The 26783-nt window shown below is 37.5% G+C and overlaps 3 protein-coding genes across 3 annotated transcripts; 1 reads left to right on the top strand and 2 right to left on the bottom strand.

Moving 5' to 3' along the window:
- Positions 1 to 2301: 2301 nt before the first annotated feature.
- Positions 2302 to 11298, bottom strand: tmem44 (transmembrane protein 44). The gene is made up of 10 exons (XM_065242094.1): positions 11183 to 11298; positions 10830 to 10986; positions 10620 to 10749; positions 10442 to 10532; positions 9604 to 9761; positions 9350 to 9436; positions 7224 to 7394; positions 6656 to 6883; positions 6326 to 6466; positions 2302 to 2568 (listed from the first exon to the last, which is right to left on the bottom strand). The coding sequence occupies exons 2-10, from the start codon at positions 10973 to 10975 to the stop codon at positions 2365 to 2367; spliced, it is 1356 nt and encodes a 451-aa protein (XP_065098166.1). The 5' UTR covers positions 10976 to 10986; positions 11183 to 11298; the 3' UTR covers positions 2302 to 2364.
- A 522-nt stretch (positions 11299 to 11820) lies between these two features.
- lsg1 (large 60S subunit nuclear export GTPase 1) lies at positions 11821 to 19626 on the bottom strand. The gene is made up of 14 exons (XM_073811823.1): positions 19307 to 19626; positions 18941 to 19067; positions 18730 to 18850; positions 18373 to 18459; positions 16293 to 16379; positions 16118 to 16178; positions 15147 to 15323; positions 14694 to 15017; positions 14517 to 14618; positions 14108 to 14251; positions 12944 to 13067; positions 12776 to 12855; positions 12524 to 12697; positions 11821 to 12448 (listed from the first exon to the last, which is right to left on the bottom strand). Exons 1-14 carry the CDS (start codon positions 19409 to 19411, stop codon positions 12269 to 12271), a joined length of 1893 nt encoding a protein of 630 aa, XP_073667924.1. The 5' UTR covers positions 19412 to 19626; the 3' UTR covers positions 11821 to 12268.
- Positions 19627 to 21270: 1644 nt separating this feature from the next.
- On the top strand, positions 21271 to 23250 carry fam43a (family with sequence similarity 43 member A). The gene has a single exon (XM_065241001.2). The coding sequence runs from the start codon at positions 21468 to 21470 to the stop codon at positions 22509 to 22511; it is 1044 nt and encodes a 347-aa protein (XP_065097073.1). The 5' UTR covers positions 21271 to 21467; the 3' UTR covers positions 22512 to 23250.
- Positions 23251 to 26783: the final 3533 nt, after the last annotated feature.

The raw sequence follows: 26783 nt of genomic DNA on the forward strand, positions 1-26783 counted from the left end.
GCCATATCTGCCTAAAAAATACCAACTTTTAATTTCCCATTAGTCTTAGTACACAATGTAACCACAGAAGAGTCCAGTTTTAAATAGAAAAAATATCCAAACTCTTTGGTCATTTTTGAGCGCAATGCTAAATGGTCTAATCAGATTCAATGGATTGTGCTAAGCTATGCTAAAAGTGGTACAACCAGACTCAGAGATCAGCTGAATGCATTCCAAAATGATAAAACTCAAATATTTAACTTTAGGAGAGTTGGAAAATGAGAATATTTTCAAAAAAAGCGGAGTGTCCCTTTAAGGACCATATTTATTCATTTAGTAATGCCCTGACAGATATCATTCCATTCAGTGCAGAGTATTAAGGATCAAGTATGTAAACTTTGGTGTGTGTGTATCTATTTCCCTTAGACATAATACCAATTGTAACTTGTAAGGTTATTTTAATAAGAAAAGATTTTATTAAAAGTAACAGAATTAAATAAGTTTGCATAGTCCACTTAGCCAATGAGCAGTTTTGGGTGTTCAGTTTGGAGGTTTGCACAGGACATGGATAAATATTTATTTTAATGACAAAGCTAACAAAGTGTATCAAAATGGGCCTAAAGTTAGAGCTTGAACTTACTGCACCTGGTTCTGTCCCCCTACAGTGAGTTCAAAGTGATGTACAAGCCGATCCAGAAGAACAACAAGAAACCCCACACAACTGCAGCTTCAGATGTTTTAATCCATGCTCCAAGTCAGATGTGCAAACAGAATTCCACCTATTTAAACAAACTGGACAGTTTGCTTTCATTTCTCCAGGTTCAAGGGGGAAGAGGATTAAGCGCAAACCCAGGCTGGATCCCTGCTGACGCCCGGGCAGTGTTTTGTGACGTCAGAGGGGAGCAGCATCTATGGCTTGTTATGTCAATGGCTACTCTATGAAATCTTGGCTCAGTTGTCGTCTTAGTCCAATGTCCAAGAGCAGATTTCAAAGATCAAAGCAAAAAGAACCGAATAAACAAGGAACAATTGTGTGGCCAGTGCTTATAAATACAGTATACCCAGGTTCAAGGTTGGCCTGGTTATATCCCAAAACCATTCCACCCCCTCATCCTCTCAAATATTGCAAGACTGAAACTACTAATATTATATATATATATATATATATAAAAAAAATGTAAGATATACTATACAAAAGGTCAAGCGTAAGTTACAGATTAACATTTCGCATTAGCAACTAGTTAGTTGAAATACTCTAAATCGACACATTGTCTTGCTATCAGACTTTAAAGGGACATTCAACTTTTAAAAATATATATATTTTAATTTTCCAGCGCCTCTAGAGTTAAACATTTGATTTTTACAGTTTTGGAATCAATTCAACTAATCTCCGGGTCTGGTGCCAACACTTTTAGCATAGCTTAGCACAATCCATTGGATCTGATTAGACCATTAGCATAAAGGGCTCCTCAACTTGGCTCATCTTTGTTTTCACCGTCTCAAACGGAAATACCTATGACGCAGTTTTTTTACCTGACGGGAGGGGTTCTGGTGGACCAATCACAGCGTTTACGGTCCACGTAGAGCCGACGCGCTGTTAGAAATTTTGTGAGGTGCGCGTCAGGCTACGCAGAGCTACGCACAGGCTACGGATAGCTTACGCCGTAGCTACACCGTAGGACCTACGCACGACTATAAATCGCCCTTAAGTGGAATGTCCCTTTAATGAAGTCTCCTGAATGCAAGTCTTTCAAACAAGAAAGACTGAGACACAAAATCATAGGAGGCAAAGTCAAGTCAGACCTAGTCTGGAGACCTGCAATGACATTCGTCTCGTCCGTGTGTTATCTTCCACCGCTGGGCTTTTTCCAGTCCAGCTTAAATAAACCAACAGAAACCATAAAAATAAAGGAAATGACCCTGTGACCTGGCAAGCCTGCAAACTGGTGATATTGTTTTTATTAGGGCAGTCAATGTGACACCTCCCTTCATTTGTCAACGTTCTGTATCGTCTATCAAAACGACAGGCCTGATAAGCATTTCAGAGCCATCCAATTAATCAGTGGTGTGCTTCTAGAAAGGAAAGGGACCGACAATGGAAAAAGTGGTCAGTATAAATGACAGTGAGACTGAGTCTCCCAGCACTTCCCTGAGAAAAGGCCTTCTAAAGCTGGTAACAATATTTAGACCAGCTTTGAGGTTTAAGATTTTTTTCACCTTATAAATTTGTAAGTTGTAGCTTGGCATGCTAAAAACAGTAAAATAGTGTGTCAGAATATCTTGTTTGTAATGCAAAATATGCAAGAAATGAAGAATATTTATTATTAATCGTTACATGCACTATAACTGAATACACAAAATCTGAATGCATTTTTAGCACATAGCTTAGTTGTTGTTTGATTTTCTGGACACCAACTTCTCAGCTAACTGTGCGCGGTTACAGAGGCAGACGTTAGAGCCAGGTCTGCTGGTTGACTTTGAACCTGGACTCACTTGCCACTCTTGGAGAGGGAACGCCTCCGTTTTCTGTAGCTCTGCAGGGGCTTCTTCTACTGGGATCCATGGAGTTTTTGTTTCTTCAAAGTCCCACTGCATGATGAGAAAGAAATGTTTAAAACAATATGCTTAAAAGAAAAATGCATGCAAAAACTTTGGTACAAATAATAAATCTTTACATAAATAACTTCATCCTCCATCCAAACAAAAGAAATGTAAAGCAAATGCATCTTTTGAGTTGCAAATTAGCTCCTAAATCTCATTCACGCTCGCATTTAAATATGGGAGGTTAAGGTATGTTGCATCAGGTGTGACACATTTTCACGTGGCACATGTAGGTGTAAATTCTACAGAGATTAACATTATACAGTGGGAAAAAAATAAGCATTTGACACATCAGCATTTTTATCAGTAAGGGGATTTCTAAGTGGGCTATTGACACAAAATTTCCACTAATTAATTCATACAAAGAAATCAGAACATTTAGGTATACAAGTTGAGTCATAATAAGTTTTGTATATTTCAGACCCCACTTTGACACATTTAAAACTTTAAACTATGATTTCAGCTTATACAAAAAATACAATTTTCAAACTTGGCCCTCGCAACTGAATGCAGAGCTTAGTTTCGGTAAACCATTTTCTTCTAGCATGTGAAAAAAATAGATCATAAAAATTGTCCACACTTGTCAGAATCTGCACCATCCAACCACGGCACTGCCATTTAGTGCAGAGATCAGCTCATTTGCATTTAAAAGGACACACCCAAAACTGGCACATTTTTGCTCACACCTACAAAGTGACAATTTTAACATGTTATAATAAATTATAACATGTTAAAATTGTAAAAAATTATGAAAAAATAAAAAAAATGTATGAGATTTTGAGCTAGAACTTAACATACGTATTCTGATGACCCCAAAGATTTATTTTACATCTTAAAAAAGTCTTATGAAATGTCCCCTTTAAGATCACCCTGGCTCAGACACCTCTGTTCTCTATGCATCGGCTGGGCAACAGACCCAGTCTTAAAATAGCAACGGGTCAAATCTCCTGTAAACTGAACGAGCATTTTGTAGCACTTCCGAAGCAGAAAGGTCCAGCCCTGTTCCTTTATCATAGATCTTAAACAGCAGAACAATCAAGCAGCAACATGAATTTCTGGAACACCAAACCCACTTTCTTTATCACAATCGCTTACAGTAACGGACACAATGGAATGGCAGTGCAAGCATCTGGCACGTTGATTTGTTGTAGACAAACTCAATTGCCCATAAACTAGTTTTCCCTGTGTTCAACAATGTATGAGCCTAATAATGTTCACAATTGTGATCCTTTGATATCTGTGGGTGTGAACAATGAACATATACATATTTAAAGCATGCAATGTAAAAAAATAAAAAATGTATAATGTGTTAAAGACTTCACACAACGTCATACAAAAAAGATTTTTAAATTATTTGAACTCTAAGAAAATCTGTAATGAGTGCTTTTGTTTTCTATTGCAATGCAGTGCTTGAGAGTTGTTATGAGTGTTTATGTTTTTTGTTTTTTTTGCTTTGCCATGTGGCTGCTTACTGGTCCATAGTCTTGTGTCCTCAATGTCTGGGAAGCATGGATGCTTTGAATGCCCAAGAGGCCATATGAATGACACATAAAGCAACCAATCACGTCACTTTGTGCCACTTCATGCAGGGCGAGGACAAAACACAATAACAGACCGGTGTGCAACGTCTCTGAAGTTCATAACAACAATGGCAAAGGTGTAAAAACCTTTCTTTTAGATTGCACTAATTGCGTCAAGCTAAATTCTTGGACTTTATGCCGCGAACCTCGCATTTGTCCGACTTTGTGTTGTTTCCAGGCAGACCGTTAAAGAACGCGGCACACACGTCTCTCGAAAATCCTGAATAATTTAACCAATCGTGAAACGACTTCGAAGCTACTGAAGTATATCTGGAAATGCATGCCGTATGCATATGAGTGTGACGTCTAAGGCTGAGACTGACTGGCCCGATATCTTTAAGACTTTAGTGTCTATGGACAACCATCTATAGTGTGTGATGAATGTCTTGTCATCCGAAATCTGTCAGTAGGATTCACTGCATGCCGTTTTTCACATTATGATAGATGTCATGGTTATGAACTCTGGCCTGTACTTTATCTCACACAGACTTTGAGGAGGTTCACATGCTTCGAGTTTTTCCTGTTTAGTGAATAAAACAGAGTTCAATTGTTTTCGCTCGGGGCGATTTGCCTTTGTTTCAGATTAAATGACATCCTTAATCACTTGGCATTCTAAACAGCCACTTAAAGTGGCAAGAAAAAAACATGTTGCATCAACATTGTTGTGACTCGTGTAATTTAGGTTAAGATGTTATATAATTTTCTTGTGAATGTTTACTGTGCAAGCCATATGCTGATTAAAGATTGACTATGGATAAAGCCTTGTCAAAATGTGACCATATTTGTGAAAAACATTGAGGCTCCTCATTAACAGATGATGAGACTTTAGCCTGGATTTAACAGACAGTGTCACATATTATCAAAAAATCTATCATAAAGGTTTATTTATAACATTTCACATGTGATTTGATTCAAGTCACTTTTCTGCTTCAAATCTCTACTGCCACCTAACACTAAAAAACATTACTGCAGCATTTAAATACAGTAAAGGTCTGTGACTTGGCACAAGCATGAAGGTTTGGGTCAGTTTCTTAACACACATTTATGAGTTTGTATTGGGTTCGGGTTTGTAATTAATTCAACAATCATAAATATGTTATGTTTAAAGGAAATATACCCAAAAGTAGGAAATAAAAAAGTGAAAAAATTTCTAATTCAGTCCTGCAATTTGAAAACACCGGTTGTAGGGCTGTCATGATTATGAAATTTGGCTGACAGTTAATTGTCTAATAAATTGTGATGATTAATTGCCTGTTTTATTGCTTTGACATTTAATTCTCAATTTATTTATTTTTGTTCATGAAATTATTTTTACACATTGTTGTGATTACTTAAATTAAATATTTTGCAAGGTTTACCTGGCAGTAAATATTAATACACATAACACATATTTAAAAAAAAAACTTATTTAATGAATATAACTTAAAAACTGAAAATTTTCATAAGAAATAAACACAATAAAGTGTCTGAAAAATAACTGAAAATAAAAATGCAATCAAAATAAACTATACCAGAACAGGCCTTAAATAGTAGCCAACTAAGACATATTTAGTACTGGACCACATGTCTGAAGTGGCTGCAAAAAATAAATTCCTCACAGATCCTTAGGAATAGCATCCTTGACTTCCCTAAATTTTGAATTGCTGTTTTCCCAATGTATGTTTGACCTAGCAGTTCATACTGCTTATCAAAGTTTTGCAGCATTTCTTTAAATGCCGGTTTTTCCACTGTATTGAATGGCTTTGACATTGCCAGTTAAGGAGCGCTATCAGATAATACAGTCTCGTTAATACAGGCGCTGCAGCACCCCCTTGTGTTTTTAGAGAGATGTGCAATCATTGCGGTGATCGGAAATCATTGCGATGAGGTCAAACAATCACGATGAGATGATTATTTAATGATTGTGACAGCCCTGGTCACAAGGTCTCAATTTAAGGAAAGATTCAGGCTTTTAGTGTTGCTAATGTGTAAACTACTTTTAAAAGTACAATGAATGATATCATACATTCACTTTTTTAATTTTGTATAAGCGTTTATTGTCCAAATGCACTAATGCAATACATTCTTTTTATTTACATGTAAGTAATGTAAGCTCATTCCCTGAAAATTGAGCCCTTGGTGTTGCTAGTGCCACCCTCGACCAAATAAGCAACAGGAAAGCTAACCTCTAGTTCAGAGTTGAGGGACGACGAATCAGAAGTGCCAGAAGAACATGGTTCATCAACCCGTACCACTCTTACTGTACTTTTAAGAGGAAGAGCATCTGATGATCCATCTCGAGAGATTGTCACCTCCTTTAAACAAACCTGAAATAGGTACCAACCATACTTTCCTCAGTATACAATAGCATAACACACATATACTGTAGCTTATCCTTAACATACTGTAGTATAATACAGTAGGATACAGATACCTGCCAAAAATATAGTGAAAGCAACACTACATTAAATAAATAACATGCTGTGTCAAATTCTGTAGGTCAAAAACATACAAACCTTTCTCATTGGCTGGATGTTGACATCCATGTAGAGTCCCATATCAGTGCCCTTAGAAGAGATGCATCTTGCTAACGAATCACAGTGCTTCTTTCTGTAGCGTTCAACATTGTTGTTGCAAAGCTGACTTGTGGCAGATGTACCTCCAAGTAAAGACTCTGTATCCGAGTCTAAAGGCCGAACAGAAGGACGTTTATGGTTGGATCTGTAACAGGCGAGGGCCACAATCTAAATCAACGTCAAAGAATATTATGGCATTACCCAGAGGATGGAGAATACAGGTTTGCCATATTTATATCTTAAGTCTCATGTTGCATAACCATAAATATTTTGCTACAAGATACAATAACAGCTTAAGTGCATGTGCTTCGGATCTATCATTCTATCCAAGTTTGGGTTTTTAACCCATTTAACAATTCACCATGCAAAACTTCTCATCAAGCCACATGATTTGAGGTTTCATTCATGTCTGCAACACTAATGGTGTGAAATGAGTTGTTCACCATTGTACAATACTCTTTGCCATCAGAAAGCCAGAGATTCAGCCACAGCCTGTGTACAAGGATACAGCTAAATCCATTATAGCACAGCAGATAGCTGTGAGTATCCATGGCATGGCTTTGACAACAGTTCTTGGCTGTATGTCATAAAGCAGAATGGAAGCAGCGTATAAACCTCCGGCGACAGAACACAGAAGTCTAGAAGACACCTGGAGAGCTGAACTCTGTTCTCCTCTGTTCTGAAAGAGACAAAAAATACATCATGTGGCAGCTTGCATTGTGTACTCTGCAGGTTTGTGGTCTTATTTGTGTTCGGTTCACATTAAAGGTATAACGGAAGATTTTCCCAATTTTTTGAAAAGAACTGCCCCTCCACTTAAAAAAAAAAAAAAAAATGCACAGGCACAACACTCTACCTGCTCCAGAGAGGGAACTCCTATTAAACGTGTGCACGAGAGAGAGCATGCACGAGCCTGGTTCTTCTCTTTGCTCTGTTTACAAGTTGTTTACCGTGTCTGCACGGATCGTGACTTGTGCCAGGACTAGCATCGCTAATCAAAGCTTACATCAACTTTTACTAGCAGTGATTTTAAATGGATTTCTCCAAATTGCATGCCAAACTTTACCTGCGAGTAGAAACATTGCGTGGGAAGCCCAACCTGTGCTTTTAGAGAAGCCAGCGTGTGAAGTATTCTCCCAAAACACTCTGGTCTTGTTTCTTTCTTCAGATGCCTTCTCTTCTTGTCATACAATTCCTAGACACTTTTTCTCTTGCGACCCTCAGACATTTTGAAAAAACACAATGAGAAAGCGAGCTTCAATGAATGGCTGAAACCGTAGACCACCACACATATACACTTGAAAGTGTGCATGTCCAGAAAGCGAACCTAGGGACGGGCACGTACGACGGCCTTATGTCAACATATCACCACAATGATTGACAACTGGGATGACCAATAATCTTGATGATCCACACGGAAAAAGAAAATCTTCCGCTATGCCTTTAATGCATTTTGTTATTCATATTCCGGATAGGGCTCATCTTAGTCCCAGACTAAACTGCATGTTTGAGATGCACCTTGTACTGACGTCAGTGCTATTGTTTTATCTCAAGATTCACACTGGTATTGTTTTTTGTAATGTTTGTTTGTATAAACTATCTAAATGTCCTAATATAACTAAGGCCTAGTTCTTGATTAATCTAAACCCTGTCTGGGAAACTGCCCCTATTTGTAGGGGTGAGCGGGGCACAAACTAAGGCAGGGTTAATTGTAACATATTTATATAGGTCTGGTCCGAGCAATCTGTGCTTTTGGTGTTTTTCTCTTAATGTCAGAAGATGATCCCCTTTTGATATTGGTTATCAACCTTTAGTATATAGACAGATTTTTATGTAATTGTTTGTGTTTAAACTAAATTTTCTAGAAGGCGTTACAACAAATCCCCTGTTTGTTACATTGGAAATATATGTAGCGTTGGAAAGCTATAACGCTTGCACTCCTGTCACTTTCGGTGGAATAACGGTAGGTCCCACAAACAAACTTTAAGTGTTCATTAAAAAAAAGAGATGTGTAGTAGTGGAGACTTTGTGCCCCGCTCTGCCCAACTTTTTTAAGATTTATATCTTATAAATCTTTTCAATCAGCCAGTTAATCTTTTTTTTTCTTAAAGCCCCCTCACCTAAAAAAAATGCCCTTTTAAATGTGTTTCTAGCAGAAAATGGGTCACCAGTGTGCAGAAAGAAACATCCTGTTATTATACAAATATTTTCTACTTTGTGTATTCTCCTTTAAGCCGCAAATGTCACACAAAACAGGCTGTTGGAGATCCCCTAGCAATGTGATGTCACATTGACTACGCCCCAAACCATAACCACTCACAGACTCCGCCTAATGAGCCCGTAGTTCAACCTTATGCCAGACACACATGTTTTGATGTAGCCCAAACCACATGTGTAAGCGTTCCACCACCTACTTTTCATACAGAGAGGGGAACAGCAGCTTTCTTTTGATTTAAAGAAACACACACAAAAACAGTGCGTTTTTCATTGTAGCCACAAATGGCCATGTTCAACATCGTATTATGAAAGATCTGGGAATAAATTCTGGGAATACCAGTAATTATTTTATAGTGCTGAAAACACCTAGGTTAGAGGCCCTTTAAAAACATGCAAGTGTGCAGAAATGTCACTCACCGCTTTTAAAAAGAAAGGAAACTTAGCAGTCCAACTGATCGCAAAAGACAGAAGTCCCAGGATGTAGCCGAGGTTCTCAATATAGTCCTGAAAAAACAAAAAAGGCAAAAGTGTAAGATAATATTTCTGGCTTAGAATAAACCTATGTTTGGCTTCAAAATTATGCATATTTCCTTAGTCAGGTTTGCATTTGGATCAGACAGAGCTCAAGGTTTCAGATTTATTAATATTGCGTAATTTAACTCACTGCTTACATCAAGAAAGAGACTGAGTAGCTTTCTCCTGGATGGAGATATTACTGGACTCAAATGAGAAGGTGAAGTCAGGTAAACGCTGCCCCCCATGACAAACAGTAAAGACACAGCAAGGAGATTCTGCCTCCTTCTCTTGGAAATTATTCTCATGGTCTTTCCTACAGTATGAAAATAAAATAAGTACACATGAACAGGAAAATAAGCAGGTTACATTTAAACATTAATAACTACTAAGTAGCCAACGTATGCTTTTTCTGTGAGCTTTTAGTTTCTCCAAGCATTTTTTACATATCAGAATAAAACATATTTTCCTGATATTGCCTTTTTGCCAAATAATCGTGCAAAATCAAATGTATTGTTGTTTTCTTCTTTTTGTACCATACTGTACCCCTAATTTTTCATGTTTGACTCAATGGGGTCATTAAAGGGATACTTCACCCAAATATGAAAATTCTCTCATCATTTACTCACTCTCATGTTGTTACAAACCTGTATACATTTTTTTCTGATAAACACAAAATAAGATATTTTAAAGAATGTTTGTAACCAAACCGATTAGAGGCCCCACTGACTTCCATAGCAGGAATAAAGAATACTATGGAAGTGAATGGGGCTCATGATCGGTTTGGGTACAAACATTCCTTAAAATATCTTCCTTCGTGTTCATCGGTACAAAGACATTTATACATGTTTGTAACAAAATGAGGGTAAGTAAATCATGACAAAATATTTATTTTTGGGTGAACTATTCCTTTAAAAGCAAATATTGTTCAAACATCCCCTCATGACATCACTTTTGACCATAACAATGTAGGTTACATGTCAATTTAACATCTACCTATTTTTGACTGATACCATAAGTAAATGGCGCAGGTTATTGACAAGATATGGACGACATCCAGTACTGCCACATATGAAGCCATGGAAATCTGAAAAGATGCAGAGGATAAGTTATACAAAATACAACAATAGTGACAAAATAAAAACATAATAGCTACATGCTAAAAATGTCTCACCACAAATGCAAACTGATTGGAAAGCAAAGCGCCCACTGCGCTGCATAAATTGCCAACAAAACAATACAAAGCGCATGCTGCCTCATCTCCCCAATGTCTGCATCTCATTCTGCATCTGTGACAAAGAAGTCTGACAGGGAGAAACAAATGTTGCATTTTTATCCGTTTACAGACCTTGTAAAAAATAGTATTGTATCACCAGACACTTACAGTGGACATGAAAGCAGCCATATGAAAGCAGACAGGAGGTAAAATGCAGCTGAGATGCAAACATGTTCTTCATATGCCGAAAAACAACCTTTGCCAAACTCTGGGCTCCATCGGTAGATGATTTCTACAACTGTAAACTTGTCCATAAGGTTCACTTCTGGGGTCACACATAGGAGTAAAACAAGTTGAGTAAATAACTTCGGTGATTACATTTGGTAACTCACCTGTTAGCAACGCCCACATGGACATTGGCTCATAAATATTAATGATGTACGGTGACGTTCGAAAAACAGGCTAAAAAGTAGCCGTTAATGTTATTAAACAATGGCTGTGTCCAAAATAGCTTCATATACCTTTAAACAGCGCACTATTTGGCGGGACATTTTGTAGTGGTGTCCGAAATTATAGTGGATTTTATCGAGTGCACTTTTTCAATCCCACGACGGTCAGCCACTACTTTACTGTCAGGCGCGTGCCAAATGAACTCCCGCGTCTCGACACAAGATGGCGCCCGCAGCGCTTCCGGCGCTCAATCCGAAGCCTGCAGCCTCCGGAGGTCGCGTATGCAGGATGCCTTCATCGTCAAGTCTTGTTAATTTAAGTTAACTGATGACATTCTCAAGCCATACGCTTATTACAAAATTGTACAATTAAATAAGAATAATAGTCACATTTATCATTGTTAATATGCTGCAATAAGACTTGATGACGTATGCAACCTGCAAATACGGCCTCTGGAGGCTGCAGCCTTCGAACTGCTGAATTCCCTCATTTAACTAGTGAACGAGGAATAGGGGGCTATTTCGGACACATATCTTAAATGTATATAAATGTATTCCTTGTAATGCAAAGAAGGAAATAAAGTTCAAACTCCAGCTTGGTTATGCTCAGACTGTTTGTTTGGTAGTGGTTTATTTTAATAATTCCTCTAAAGGCTACACAACCTAAAGTATTATAATAAAACATTATTAGGAAGATATACCTTTAAATATTCTTAAATTGACAAAAATATTTATTATGTGAAATACATATTCATGATAGTATGCTTGCACAACAAGGAAAGATGTGTTTGACAGATGTGTGTGTATTCCAGTAAATCCCGATAAGTAAAGAAGAATAATTTTACATTTTATGATATTGAAAGGAAAGCTTAATTTATTAGCATTTGAATATTTTGGGAAAAGTTGACACCATGAATCTCTTTACACTATACAAAGATGAAATAACAGTGATACAGTTTGTAATTTATCATGAATGTGATCGTTTAAAATGAAGAGAAATACATTTTTCAAAAATTGAATTGTAAAATTCAATTGAGATTTGGAATGTCCTTATTATTAACACATCCAGCCAGGCACGAGTATGTGTATGCATTACCAACATATCCAGTCCAAACACTGTAGATAAGAATTACTGTGTTTACATGATTAGAAAAATAATCACGCATCCAGATGTTTGTTGAGTCTTCTAACTTTCTCCTTCTTGTTCCGGTTACCATGTTTTTTCCAGGGCTTCCCAACCTGCTGTTCTGAACCTGCATTTCCAGGCCCAACTGGGCCACTTCCAGGTTTATATCCCATCACCGTCTGCACTCCCTTCGTCAGCGCTCGGACATTTTCCTATGAGGGATCATAGAGTTTTGTGAGACATAGAAATCTAGTTAAATATTCCAATTAACACAGATATCAGCTCACTTGATGAAAGAAATTTTTATCCACTGTGTTTTCAATGCGTTTAACTTTGGATGGTTTGTCGACACCACTGGAGGTCTCTTCAGTTCCTCCCATCTGCCTGGTAAACTTGGCGTGCTGAGGCTGAAAGTCTTTGGGGTTGATGGAAGGTGGAGGATGGCAGTACAGGAGTTTGCCCTTTAGATCATTACTAAGTTAGTATCTGCTGTTCTTCGTATACAAAATTGTTCATTGTAAACTGGAAGAGGTACTTACGCTAACATAGTCTTTCAAAATATAACGAGCTGATCTTGATTGGTCCGGCTGGCCATGGGCTGTCATGAAGCCTCTCATATCTGCATAAACAAATTTGAATACATTTTGTAAGGTAATGTCAGAATCATGTTATAGACACATTGCCAATCAGACAGTAAAAACACTCACATCCGTATGCCATCAGCAGCTCCTCATAGGTAGGTATTCGATCAGGGTCCTCGTCTTCCCTTGGTCGGATGATGTTGATACCATATGTCCCTTCCAGTACAGCTCGAGGGATAGTCTGACATACGTATTTAGGTTAAGGGCAGCACTTTGCACACAAATAACAACCAAATGGGTGATTCTCACGAACTCCAGACTTAGAAGGTGTCCAGCATAAGATTGTTTTAAAAAGCCCTTGAAGCAGATTTTTTTTTTGCACATATAAGATTAAGGTCTGAACTTACTACAACCATTATTTTTAGAGGATTTAAAAAATATTTCCTATAGAATTATTCAAATTTTTTAGATTATCATTATCAAAAATTATCATTACCGCAACGTGATATTACATTAAATATATGCATTTACAAACTCATGTTCCGGTAATGACAACTAAAAAGTTGTGTAGGTACTATGACAAACAAAATTTAAACTTTTCTCTGGAAATAAAAAATAAAAACTGCTTACCTGGTAGCCATCTTGAGTGTCACAGTCAATTATGTCCCTTCCAAAATTTTTTTTAAAATGTTAGTTCCTTGAGGCTTAAACAATGATTGAAAATTGTTGCGGAGGATGAGAAAATTGGTCTTGGACACATTTATATACCTTATTATTGTGTCTACATTTACCAATAATCACCAAATACCACATGTTTCTTTACTGTAAATGTTTATAGTATAACATGCACTGAAGCTTTTTATTTTTTAGATTTTTTTCATTATAATATTTCCATGTCAAAGAACCCAAATCCAATCATGGACACGTTGCGGTAATGAAAATTTTCCCCTTAAATGTGGAAAAAACAACGAAATTGGTTTGTATGATGTCATTTCGCAATCATGTGCAATATAGTACATGAAGAGATGTTTGTATGCTTCTTATTTTGATACTCTTACTTTGCATTTACTTTTTTTTATCAAAATGTTTCATGACATCTCATAAGTCTAATTTCGCGAGAATCACCCAAATGAGTCTGCATAGTCTGTTGGTAGTAGTCTGGACCATTGCATGCCTTGCAAAAGGGGATATGCATGCCTTGCAAAAGGGGATATTAAGAGACCCGTTTAAACCAATTTACATTATAAATGACATTACATATCTTGATGATGTCTGTTTAAGAAAGGATATGAAAGAGATGGCTGGAACGTGATCCCTTATCTGATCTATGGGCAGAATACCGCTGCAAATCATCTCAGCTTTGGTGGACACAAAGGAAGGCATGACGAGTCCGGGACAATCACAAAGGCAGAGACCGGGTTCAACAAAAAGAGTCTGTAACACATACAGTAAGCATACCATCAGTCTACAAAGCACTATGAAAGGAACAGAACTGGGTCTTCAAAGCTTTGTTCAGACTGCACATCTATTTTGGTTGCTATAGAAACGATATAAGCATCAGGATGATGTCAAGACCTTTTGTTATACGTTCATGAAATGTATTCACTGTGGTGCTGATATCAAAAGATGATAGGAAAATCAGACATGCCCAAATATTCGATTTTAGCAGCCTGTCTGAACCGAGCCAAAGTATACTCACCTGAAAGTGTTTTGTGTGTCCAGGTGTAGCTGAAACTGAGACTTTCTTGTTCCTTAGGATGGTGTTGATGGTGGAGCTTTTCCCAACATTAGGATACCCCACCTAAAATATATATAAAAACGTCTTAGCCTAGCTGACAGATATTTGCATTACTGTAATTATTAATGTTAAACTCACCAGTCCTACTGTGATTTGTCCGTCTTTGCTTGTGGACCCGGAGTGTGCAGATTTGAAAATTTCCAAAAGCTCATTTTTACGTAACAACCGACTTGAGTTGTAGAAAGATGAAGCAGCTGTGGTGTTTGTGTGCTCCTCTTCATCTCCAGATTCATCAGAGCATGTCTGCCAGTCTGTCTCATCAACAGAGCCATGGACTCTTCCTCCCTCATCTTCCTCGTCTTCACTTTCTCCTCTGTTTTTCTCATGAAGATTTGAGGTATCTTCAGAGGCTTTCTCCTGTTCTGCATCACTTTGATCTTCTTGATCCAGCTGCTCTTCTCCCTGTAGGAGAAACTGAAAACTGAATGCATGCACTGAGGATCAAAAATGTCGAAGATAAAATGTGTCAAATCCATATGTGATGTTCCAGCACTACCTGACAGCAGGTACATCATTGTAAATCAGTCTTACCTTTTCTTCTGCCTCGAGTCGTTGAGCTTCAGCCAGAGCGGACCAGAAAACTGCTCTGATGCCCTCTTTCTGAAAATATCGGGCCCAATGTCGCCGCTGTTCTCTAGTGAGCAAGTCGGCTTTGTTCAGCAAAAGCATGTTTACTTTGTGAGCAGAGACTTCTTTTACATATTTTTCCTGAAGGGGACAAAAAGATATTTGTATTAAAATGGGTCTAAGGAACCATATTTTTTTGGATTTTAAAGGAACATTCCACTTTTTTTGAAAATATGCTCATTTTCCAGCTTCCCTAGATTAAAAAAATTAAGTCTTACCATTTTGGAATCCATTCAGCTGATCTCTGGGTCTGGCGCTAGCACTTTTAGCATAGCTTAGCACAATTAATTTAATCTGATTAGACCATTAGCATCGCCCCAAAAACTTACCTAAGAGTTTCAATATTTTCCTATTTAAAACTTGACTCTTCTGTAGTTACATCATGTACTAAGACCGATGGAAAAAATTATATTATAAAAATATAAATAGTCCCCTGCTATTGAAAGTAACCAAGGGGACTATTTTCGGGCAGTGCGTAATATCACTACGCCTCCTGCAGCCATGTTACAGCAGCAAAGTCCTTGATTATTACGCCAGAATGAGAGTAGAGTTCATAGCCATATTTGCCTAAAAAAAATCACAACTTTTAATTTTCTGTCGGTCTTAGTACAAGATGTCACAGAAGAGTCAAGTTTTAAATAGGAAAAATATCAAAACTCTTTGGTCAGTGTGATGCTAATGATCTAATCTGATTCGATGGATTGTGCTAAGCTATGCTAAAAGTGCTAGCACCAGACTCGGAGATCGGCTGAATGGATTCAACAAAACAGTAAAAATCAAATGTTTAACTCTAGGGGAGCTGGAAAATGAGCATTATTAATAAAAAAAGTGGAATGTCCCTTGAAACATTTTGGGCTAACGTCTCCTTCACTTACGAGGTCTGGGCAGCGGAAGAGAAGTGGGTTTCTGGCATCAAGTATTTGAACCACAACATCGCTGAGTAAAAACAGAAACTCTGTTAGTAATTACAAAACATAATCCTGAATGTGGCTTTAACATTCACACACTATTATCTAAATCATGACAGTAAAAGTAATGTAAGACACTTACCTTCTCTCAATAACTCTCCATAGTTGCCTCCAAAAATCCAAATTCCTTTCAAATGGTGTAAGAATCAACTTCTGTTCTTCTTCTAACCTAAAACAGAAAGTGTAATTGTTCACACAAAAAAAAAATCGAACAACCCTGCGTACAAAATTGCATACTGTGGCAGTACATACTAAAATAGGTGTGGATTACCTACTCATCGACTGTTAAAGGCAAACACCTCCGTTTTTCAATATTTCAATATGTTCTTACCTCAGTTTAGACAAATTAAAACATACCTAATTTTTCAATACATAAACTTTTAATCTTTGTACAGCCCTTGTGAATGTGTTAGCATTTAGCCTAGCCCCATTAATTCCTTAGGATCCAAACAGGGATGAATTTAGAAGCCACCAAACACTTCCATGTTTTTCCTATTTAAAGACTGTTACATGAGTAGTTACATGAGTAAGTATGGTGGCACAAAATAAAACTTTCGTTTGGAGCCATAGGAATGAATGGGGCTAAGCTAAATGCTAACACATTCAAGAAGCGCTGTACAAAGATTAAAAGTGCACGCACTGTAAAAAGATAGGTATTTATTAATTCATCTAAGTTGAGGTAAGAACATAGTAAAATATTGAAAAAAGGTGGTGTTTTCCTTTAAAGGTATTGCGGAGGATTTTATTTTTCTGGGTGGATCATCAAGACTATTGGTCCTCCTAGTTGTCAATCAGGAGTGTTGCGCAATTGCATTTTTAAAAAAGTGGAGAAGCCGGTTCTTTTCTAAAATTCGAGAAAATCCTCCGCTACACCTTTAAGAGAGTACATTCTATATAGCAGTGGTTCTCAAACTTTTTCACCCCCCCGTGTATGGTGCATCCCATCGTGCCCCCCCCCCCCCATATATATACCATGTTGGATACTAGCTTTATTTTTCAGAGATTTAATTGCACAGCATTAATTATATTTTTTATGTCAATAAACTGCAGTTTGAGAAGCACTGCTGTATAGTATGAATAAAAAATTCTGACATATTTTTCTTATGGATTTACATTGGAAAGAAGCTGTGTCATCGTTTTCCGACATTTTTTAATGTGACTCCTTTATCTTATTTGGGTGTCTACTCTCCGGGGTGCTCACAGGATAGTAAAGTGTTTATCGAATGCACACTTCTAAATTTGCCAAAAATTTTTGGTCATTCGGTACTTTTCACCTAGTGTTTTTTGGATACTATAAATTCAGATATACTACTCGCCTCGCATACTATGTATTATTAAAGTATGCCATTTCATAAGCATGTTTTACCAAGCATATTTCTTATGATTGTTAAAGCATGGTAAAAGAAGCACCCGTGTCATAGATTTAATTTCTAGGGAAAAAGTACACTTGAAATAAATGCACATGCACAAACACTAATCTGTTAAAGGGATACTCCAGCCAATAATTAAAATTACCCCTTGATTTATATACCCTCAAGCAATCTGAGATACATATGTCTAACATCTTTCAGACGAACACATTTGAAGTTATTTTTGTAAAATGCCCTTGCTCTTCCAAGCTTTATAATCCTAGAAAACAGGGATCGGGGAACCACTTCTGACTTTAAAAACACCAAAAAACTGCATTCATCCTTCACAGAGGTAATCCACATGCCTTTAATGGTTTAATAAAGGTCTTCTGTGGGTAATCAATGCAATTTTGTAAGAAAATTATCCATATTTCAAACTTCATGTCCAAGATGGCGTCGGTACCAGAAGCTTGTTATTATAGTTTATAAAGTTGAAAATTTTGATATTTTTCTTATAACATTGCATCAATTACCCACAAAATACCTTTGGAGTCTTGTGGATTACATCTGTAAAAGATGGATGCACTTTTTGGGGCTTTAAAGTCAGAGGTTGTTTCCTGATTCCTGTTTTCTCCCATTATAAGCTTAGAAAAGCACGGACATTTACTAAAATAACTCCAAATGTGTTTGTCGGAAAGATGATGGATGTATCTCGGATTGCTTGAGGGTGAGTAAATTATGGGATAATTTTGGACATTTGGCTGGAGTATCGCTTTAAGAGAGTTAAACGGTCTTATATTATCACATATTTACCTAGCCAATTCTCTTCTCCATACAAGAAAACTGTCTCTTTCAGTTTGCTGGAGAACCTCAGGACTTGTGTTCTCATCCCAGTGAGGTCTGCAGTGAACAAAACAACAAAAAGGAAAAAATCACAAACTCCATAGGAACTATAACATTTGCACTTAACTCACATAAGCAGCGACAGCCCTGTGGCAAATATTAGACAGCTATACATTAAATATACAAAGCATGTATTCCCATTTAGATTTCATTACACAGTAACCCTGCTCCTGGAGTGTGTGTTCACAACTCACTGGTATAGGATAAATGCAGAGGTCACATTTCAAATATTGGTTAAAAACATGTCACACTTTTTCCCTTTCATACCTTCGGGGTATTCGTAGCAACTCTTTGTTGTCTTCGTGTAATTTCTTCAGCCGTCTGGACTCCTCACTGGACAGCAGACCAGCCCTTGCTTCAGCTGGGACAAATTTAATGTTCATCTTCTCTGTAAAAAAATAACACAACGTCTTACAATTCACTTCTGTTACCACATATGATCTAAAAACTATCATGAATGATCACAACATCAACCCACCTGCGATAAATTCTGTTCCAGCAAGTTCTGCAGTGGCCAGAAAGTCATCGAGAGAGCTTTGCTCTGTCACAGACTGCAGGTTCAGGCGGCCCCAGTCATAACCATCATTCAGTTCACTGGTGTGGAGCTAACACATACAGAACAATTAATATGATTTAAATGTGGAGATCAATCCCTATTTGTTATTAATAATTAATTTATGCATTTAGTTTATTTATTATAAAATATATTTTCCACAATTTCTATTAAGAAATATCTGATGCAATCAGATATATATTAGAAAATTATTGGACCTTATATAAAATTTATACCCAAAAGTAATGTTTGACCAGAGAGCTGAAGAAGTTAACTGTCACTGTGTCATACCCATGTGTCATTTCTTCTGTATCCACGTCCTGCGTTTAGTCTCTCCTTTATCAAAGCTCTCCCCAAACCCGAGCCCTCTCCACGGGTCGTTTTCTTCTTTCCCATATCAAATCCCTTTAGACGATTAAACAGCAATAAAAATGTGTCAGTGAGCTGTTGATCGAGACACCACGAATCAGCGCTTCACCCATGTGATATGTTTGTTGTGGCAGAGGAAGGAAGTTCCCTGGAATAATCCATTTAAATAACGTCGGTTTATATTATGTATAATGTTTAGTGTTTCGGTTTTAAATGTTGTCGTCAATGCTTTAGAAAATAAAAGGTTGACAAAGCGTAGAAAGAACTGTGAAAGAATATAGAACGAAACGTTAATCGTTAATGGTTTATTCCAAAGTGTCTCACTCAAATACTTCCGACGAAATGCCGAAGACTGAACTTCGCATAGTTCCGGATGGTAAACGTTTTATTTTTATTATCAACAACCCCATACATAACTTAAAACAGCATACTTAAGTAAATCTCGTTGTTTTGTTTTTGATTTGCTAAGTTAAAATATTCATTTTATACTCAAGTATATTTTATGTTTCATTTGTACGTGCATTTAACCGTTCCTCTAATTGTTGATATATTTCTATACTGATATAACAAAAATATACACATTCAAGTAGGGGATAGCATATTTTAAAATACAAAAAGTATATTTGTACAACCTCAGTGTCTCCTAGTTATATTCACATTTAAATAAAATCATAAAAAGAAAAAACAAACAATAACAATACATGGGGAAAAGGCAAGGAATAGATGTAAATTTAAAAGGAAAGGGATTCATAAATGTATAAATTTCACAGAGGGATGGAATATTATTGGATATTTATTTTAGGGATAATACTTAATTTTGAAATCATTTTTAAAATTATTTAAGGAATGAATATTGTTACTCCTCTTATATTTATGTATATAGTATTTTCCCATCATCATCATCATAATGTTTAGCATCACTGACAACTTTTAAGAAAAAACTTCCACATAATTTTTTTATCTATAGATACATACACTTTATTAATAGCTACATTTTGCAGCTTGTGCATATGTGGCATTCCGCCAGAAGATGGCAGCACACAACTAAGTTGCATTGCAGCACCTTTCGAGCTATTCCGCTGAAAAGGAGGACTAGTACTGATAAAAATATCAGAGAATTATAATATCATAAAAATAAATTCTTACGATTTAATCCATAAAAATATCATTATTTATTGTTATATTTATGTATTATTATTAATATAATAATTAAAGGGGACATATCACAAAAAAATGTATTTTTCCATATGCTATAATTGGGTCCCCCGTGCTTCTATCAACCTAAAAAATGTGAAAAAGATCAACCCAGTAACTTAGTTTTGGTAAACCATTCTCTGCAAGCATATGAAAAAATAGCTAATTGAAATTTGGCTCCCCTGTGATGTCAGAAGGGGATAATTCCGCCCCTTAATCTGCACTATGCTAATTTGCATTTTAAAGGACACACCCATTTTTTATCAAACCTACAAAGTGGCAATTTTAACAGCTATAATAAATTATCTATATGGTATACCGTATTTTGATGTACTTCACGTACATACTCTACACCAAAGGCGTATTAGACATATTTTAAAAGTCTTGTGAAATGTTCCCTTTAATAATATTGTCGGTAACAATTTTATCAATAACAATATTATCAATAATAATAATAATAATAAATAACAACAGAATTTTTATTGCCAGCAAATATATATATAGACAAAAACAATCTACTGTAGTAGATACAGAACAACACAAAGAATCAAAATATATAGCGGACGCTAATAAATAACTGGGCGAAACATTCCAGAAACACCTTCAAATTCCTTCTTGGTACTTTCCTCACTCTGTTGACCCCTCTGACAGGTTGAGTTGGTTGAGTCCGGTATTTAAGTCACTGCTTCACACTCGTACTGTACAGTATGTTATTTTGTGATGCCTCGGTAACAACAACGCGATACTTCTCTGCCTATGAGTGCTTTGCAACTTTTTAAAAAATGTCTTTAAAAATGTCAAGCTGATAGATGACTACAGACTGTTTCGAGGCGAAATTCAGACGCAACAGAGTCACTTGTATAGATTTAAATTCTTTAACACGACCAGCATGTTGCCTTGGAAGAAGAACAAGTTCGAGCTGATCGAGGAAGACAAGCAGCAGTCCAAGCAGAAGGGCTATGCGGTGAGCCTCAACTACTCCGCGCTCACCTCCTTCGCCAAATCCTGCCCGGAGAGCGCGCTAAATCGAGTCGGGAGCATGTTCAAATCCAAGAGGAAAAAGGTCAAGATCACCAGCGAGGACCCCACGTACACGGTGCTGTACTTGGGCAACGCCACGACCATCCAGTCCAAGGGAGACGGATGCACGGACGTGGCCGTCAGCAAGATCTGGGCCAAGAGCGAGATGGGCAAGAACGGAACCAAGATGAAGCTGACCGTCAGCTCGCAAGGCATCCGTATGGTGCACGTGGACGAGAAAACCAAGAGACCTGGACATTTGTATTTATTGCACAGGATCACATACTGCGTCGCGGATCCGCGCCTCCCCAAAATCTTCGCCTGGGTGTACCGGCATGAGATGAAGCACAAGGCGGTGATGCTGCGCTGCCACGCTGTGCTAGTGTCCAAGCCGGAGAAAGCGAAGGCGATGGCGCTTCTCCTCTACCAGACCTCGGCGACAGCTCTGGCCGAGTTTAAAAGACTCAAAAGAAGGGACGACGCCAGACACCAGCAGCAACAGTTGATAGGGGAACAAACCATCCCTCTTGTCCCCCTGAGGAAGCTGCTTAACGGACAATGTTACTACAAACCTCCCGTGGAGCGCAGCCGGAGCGCACCCAAACTGGGCTCCATCACGGAGGACTTGATGGGCGAAGAGGAAGAGGAGAAAGCCATGCACTTCGAGTGCGAGGATATTTTGGACTCAGACAGTGACTGTATGGCCAACGGCAAGCAGGAACTGTGCCAGATTATCAATGATTTAGGATCCATGAGTATAGGGAACGATGTGCAGACGCTGCGGGCAGACATGCGTGTTACGCGCTTGCTGTCTGGAGAGAGCACGGGCAGCGATTCCTCCATAGAGAGTAACCCGGAGTCTGCGACTATTCCCGATGGCTGTGGGGATGGAAAGATGCAGGAAGTGGGCTGATTTCGTTAGCTAACTGCTTTCAAGAAAACAATAATGACTTGGGATAAAAAAGAGGGTTTGGGAAAAGTGCCACATCCTTATGACTTGAAAGCGCACTGTTTGGTGTGTGGATTAATAAAGCTAGGCATCATTTTAACTATCATGCATACTATCCTGTGTGGTTAGGTGGCTCGATAGGATACGTGTTCAGAAAAACCCAAAATGATGTCTAGGTAAGCACCTCATTAGGTTTTGAGACTTTTTGGACACTTGCACAATAATCCCACATAGCTGGGGCCTGAAAGGAAGCACCAGAGTTGCTCTGCGCAATAATAAGTCTCTGTTTAACCTGGTGTAAGAGAGTTTAGGAAAGATCTTGTTTACCTAATATGTTTTTCTAAAGAAAATGCTTTTATAAACACCAGTCCTACTTTCACTACTTTTTTTTCTTTATGGATGGATGAATGCTATCCACGTATGTAAACATGATCCTTTCAGGATGTTCTGTTTGTATTTTTTTTTTTTTTTTACTTTGCACTGTGGTGGAACTCGGACAAGTATTATCTTATTATTTATGTGCATAATATTGTTTTCTATAAATGTTCTTACAAACATAAATGTTTATCTTTGCTGTGCAAAAGAAAAATGATCCCAATGTACAGAGATGTGTATATATAAAATGCATAATGTGTAAACAAAATGCATTATTTTTTAAAGAATGTGGTTTGTTTCTGTGAAGACCAATAAAAAGTAAAATGGATATCAAAGACTCATCAGATAAATATTTGATATAATATGATAAATCAGCTAAATATAAAACTATGAAAAATGCCAACTGTACTTTTAGACAGGACCTTGCACTGGATATGCAAGCTTTTGCATTAATACACACAGCTAATAACAGCCTGTGTTTACAAATCCATAAATTAAGCCTGCGTGCAGTAACACAGATTGGCATTTGCAGTTAAATGTACTTGACAGACTCTCATGCATTTTGCTGTGTTTGTTTTATGGTCCCTTTGCTGTCACATTTTTTCTTGTCACTTATTGGAGAGCTGCACATTCCCTGCGGTGATCATTTATAATAATGGTAGAGATAAAGAAGCAGTAGTGGCACAAATTTAAGCTATGCATTTTATCATGGTTTTCTTTTCCTTAAGTACTACAGTTGCAAATAGGTTAAAAATATGTAATATGAATTAAGAAGGAGTATGTGTAAATCAATAGGGTGTAATATGTTAAAGTCTATTTGAAACCTAAATACATCTGAGGGCTGGGGGATATTGACCAAAATTAATATCTGGGTTACTTTGGTATGGATTTCTGTATACAGTACATATTGCGGTAATCTCTACAAAGAGGGATGCATGTCTACATGCAAGTCAAGGCTTTATAAGATGTTACAATCACATTTATTGAAACAGCTAATGAAAATTCAAAATTGGGAACTTTGGGTTGGAAAGCTTACGTCAGACCTCTGTGGCAGAGCTTCTCTTGCCGATATAGAAAGTATTGTCTCATCCCATGTACCACTGGGAAAAAATACCAATATATTGTCAAAACTCTATATAGCGCTCACTCTGATGTGTCACAGTTTAAGCAAGGCAAAGTAATGCTTTTAGCTATGACTTGCTTTTTCATACTAGCTCTCTGAATCACCCAACTCTGAATCACCATAAAAAGCTTTTGTGCATTTGACACAGCACTTTGATACTGCTAAAATGATCTTGCATATGACATAATAAGTCTATATGCACGCAGATAACATAACTATTAATTTGTTTTTCAATTATAGTCCTGTTGCTCCCCTTAAAGATCTAATTGATTACATATAACTCATTCTTTTAAAGTATATGGTTTAATACAGATACATTAGCAAAAAGGAAAACCTGTTCAATTTCTCATTAATGCAATTATCTCAACCAATCACATGGCAGTTGCTTTAATGCATTTAGGGGTGTAGTCCTGGTCAAGACAATCTCCTGAACTCCAAACTGAATGTCAGAATGGGAAAGAAAGGTGATTTAAGCAATTCTGAGTGTGGCATGGTTGTTGGTGCCAGACGGGCCGGTCTGAGTATTTTACAATCTGCTCAGTTACTGGGATATTCACAGACACCCATTTCTAGGGTTTACAGAGAGTGGGAAAAACATATGCGGCAGTCCTGTGGGCGAAAATGCCTTTTTGATGCTAGAGGTCAGAGGAGAATGGGCCGACTGATTCAAGCTGATAGAAGAGCAACTTTGACTGAAATAACCACTCGTTACAACCAAGGTATGCAGCAAAGCATTTGTGAAGCCACAACACGCACAACCTTGAGGCGGATGGATACAACAGCAGAAGACCCCAACGGGTACCACTCATCTCCACTAAAAAAAAGGAAAAGAGGCTACAATTTGCATGAGTTCACCAAAATTGGACAGTTGAAGACTGGAAAAATGTTGCCTGGTCTGATGAGTCTCGATTTCTGTTGAGACATAAAGATGGTAGAGTCAGAATTTGGCGTAAACAGAATGAGAACATGGATCCATCATGCCTTGTTACCATTGTGCAGGTTGTTGTTGGTGGTGTAATGGTGTGGGGGATGCTTTCTTGGCACACTTTAGGCCCCTTAGTGCCAATTGGGCATTATTTAAATGCCACGGCCTACCTGAGCATTGTTTCTGACCACCATGTACCCATCCTCTGATGGCCACTTCCAGCAGGATAATGCACCATGTCACAAAGCTCGAATCATTTCAAATTGGTTTCTTGAACATGACAATGAATTCACTGTACTAAAATGGCCCCCACAGTCACCAGATCTCAACCCAATAGAGCATCTTTGGGATGTGTTAGAACGGGAGCTTCGTGCCCTGGATGTGCATCCCACAAATCTCCATCAACTGCAAAATGCTATCCTATCAATATGGGCCAACATTTCTAAAGAATGCTTTCAGCACCTTGTCGAATCAATGCCATGTAGAATTAAAGCAGTTCTGAAGGTGAAAGGGGGTTCCTGATCCTTTAGGGGAGTGTATAAAACATTAATAATCATCAAAATATCAAAAAATCTTTCTTTAAAGTTTATTTCAAATATAAGAAAAAAATATATATAGATACAAAAGATTTAAATACTACTGCAGGTTCAAACCATTTAGTTAGATGAGAAACTGGACTCCTATTACCTAAACTAGTTAGGCGGATGGACAGATCTATTATTTATAATTGTTAAATACTTTGTCTATAGCATTCTGAGGCCATGATGAAATAAGTACACAAAGTGAAAAGCTTTTATTATTTGTATGGGAGTGATGATCTTCCTTCAACATAACATTTTTGCTGAGATGGGTTTGGCGCGGCCATGAAAAGCAATATGCGCTTAAATAATGCAGGCTGTTGTTTAAAGTCATGCAGTCTCACAGGTTAGTCTCCTCTTGTTACACCTGTCTAAGACAAGAATGCTCACCCACAACCTCTCTCTCTCTTTCACACACATACACAGGATTCCCCAATGTTTGAGTCACTTTTTTGCGTTGGCGTACATGTACACAGGAACATTTATGATGTAATCGCAAATACCCTCTGTGACAATGTAGATTACAGGATCATATTGATGTTAACAAAGCATTTTTAACTAGACCACAACATGTATTCAAGTATTTGTGGATTCTTTGAAAAAGTAAGATAAACAGATTCAACAGAAAACATATCAATATAATAACAAACACAGTCCAGTATAGACAGAGAGAGACAGATACTTGTAGATTTACAAACACAGATCGAGTTTCAAGTTTTATTAAACACAGACACATGCACAGTATGTAGTGAAATACAGCCCGCCAGACAGATAATCTATAAATAATGAATTTCTAAAAATAAACATGAGTTTATAAAACTCACACGACGGGTAAATGTGTTAAAGCAAATGTTGTTTTGAGACTACAAGAATAACCAATACTTTACGTAAACTAGCAGATATTTTAACTACAATCTTGTCTTAGATGAGATAAAAACTGGGCTTCATCTGTCAGAGATACACACGCACCACCAAAAGCTAAGGCTCAAAACAAAACATTCATTCTGAAAGTGTAAACAAATGTTATCACGGTGCTTGATGTGGGTGTTTCCAAAACATATGTATGCAGTCAGAGAACTGTTCTTTTACATCCTCTTCCTGTCATGCCCACCTTTTCACAAGTTAGTGCCATTGTCACCGCGTTCATAAAATATTAACGCCAGCCGCCCAAAGCGAGCGTCGTCTCTCTCTCCTAATGTTTTTTCCACACAAGCAGATCCCCCAGAGGGCAATAC

Source organism: Paramisgurnus dabryanus, chromosome 14 (assembly GCF_030506205.2).
Source record: "Paramisgurnus dabryanus chromosome 14, PD_genome_1.1, whole genome shotgun sequence".
In the NCBI taxonomy this organism is placed as follows: Eukaryota; Metazoa; Chordata; class Actinopteri; order Cypriniformes; family Cobitidae; genus Paramisgurnus; species Paramisgurnus dabryanus.

Excerpts from the sequence above, each read along its gene's own strand:
- tmem44 (XM_065242094.1), bottom strand. The coding sequence starts at position 10,975 with ATGGACAAGTTTACAGTTGTAGAAATCATCTACCGATGGAGCCCAGAG. Across the intron at positions 9,762-10,441 it reads ATGGTATCAGTCAAAAATAG|GAAAGACCATGAGAATAATT; the intron begins GTAGATGTTAAA and ends TTCATACTGTAG. Across the intron at positions 6,884-7,223 it reads GTGCTATAATGGATTTAGCT|ATTGTGGCCCTCGCCTGTTA; the intron begins GTATCCTTGTAC and ends ACGTTGATTTAG.
- lsg1 (XM_073811823.1), bottom strand. The coding sequence starts at position 19,411 with ATGGGAAAGAAGAAAACGACCCGTGGAGAGGGCTCGGGTTTGGGGAGA. Across the intron at positions 14,619-14,693 it reads GACAAATCACAGTAGGACTG|GTGGGGTATCCTAATGTTGG; the intron begins GTGAGTTTAACA and ends TATATATTTTAG. Across the intron at positions 12,698-12,775 it reads TTTTGAAAGACTATGTTAGC|GGCAAACTCCTGTACTGCCA; the intron begins GTAAGTACCTCT and ends AATGATCTAAAG.
- fam43a (XM_065241001.2), top strand. The coding sequence starts at position 21,468 with ATGTTGCCTTGGAAGAAGAACAAGTTCGAGCTGATCGAGGAAGACAAG.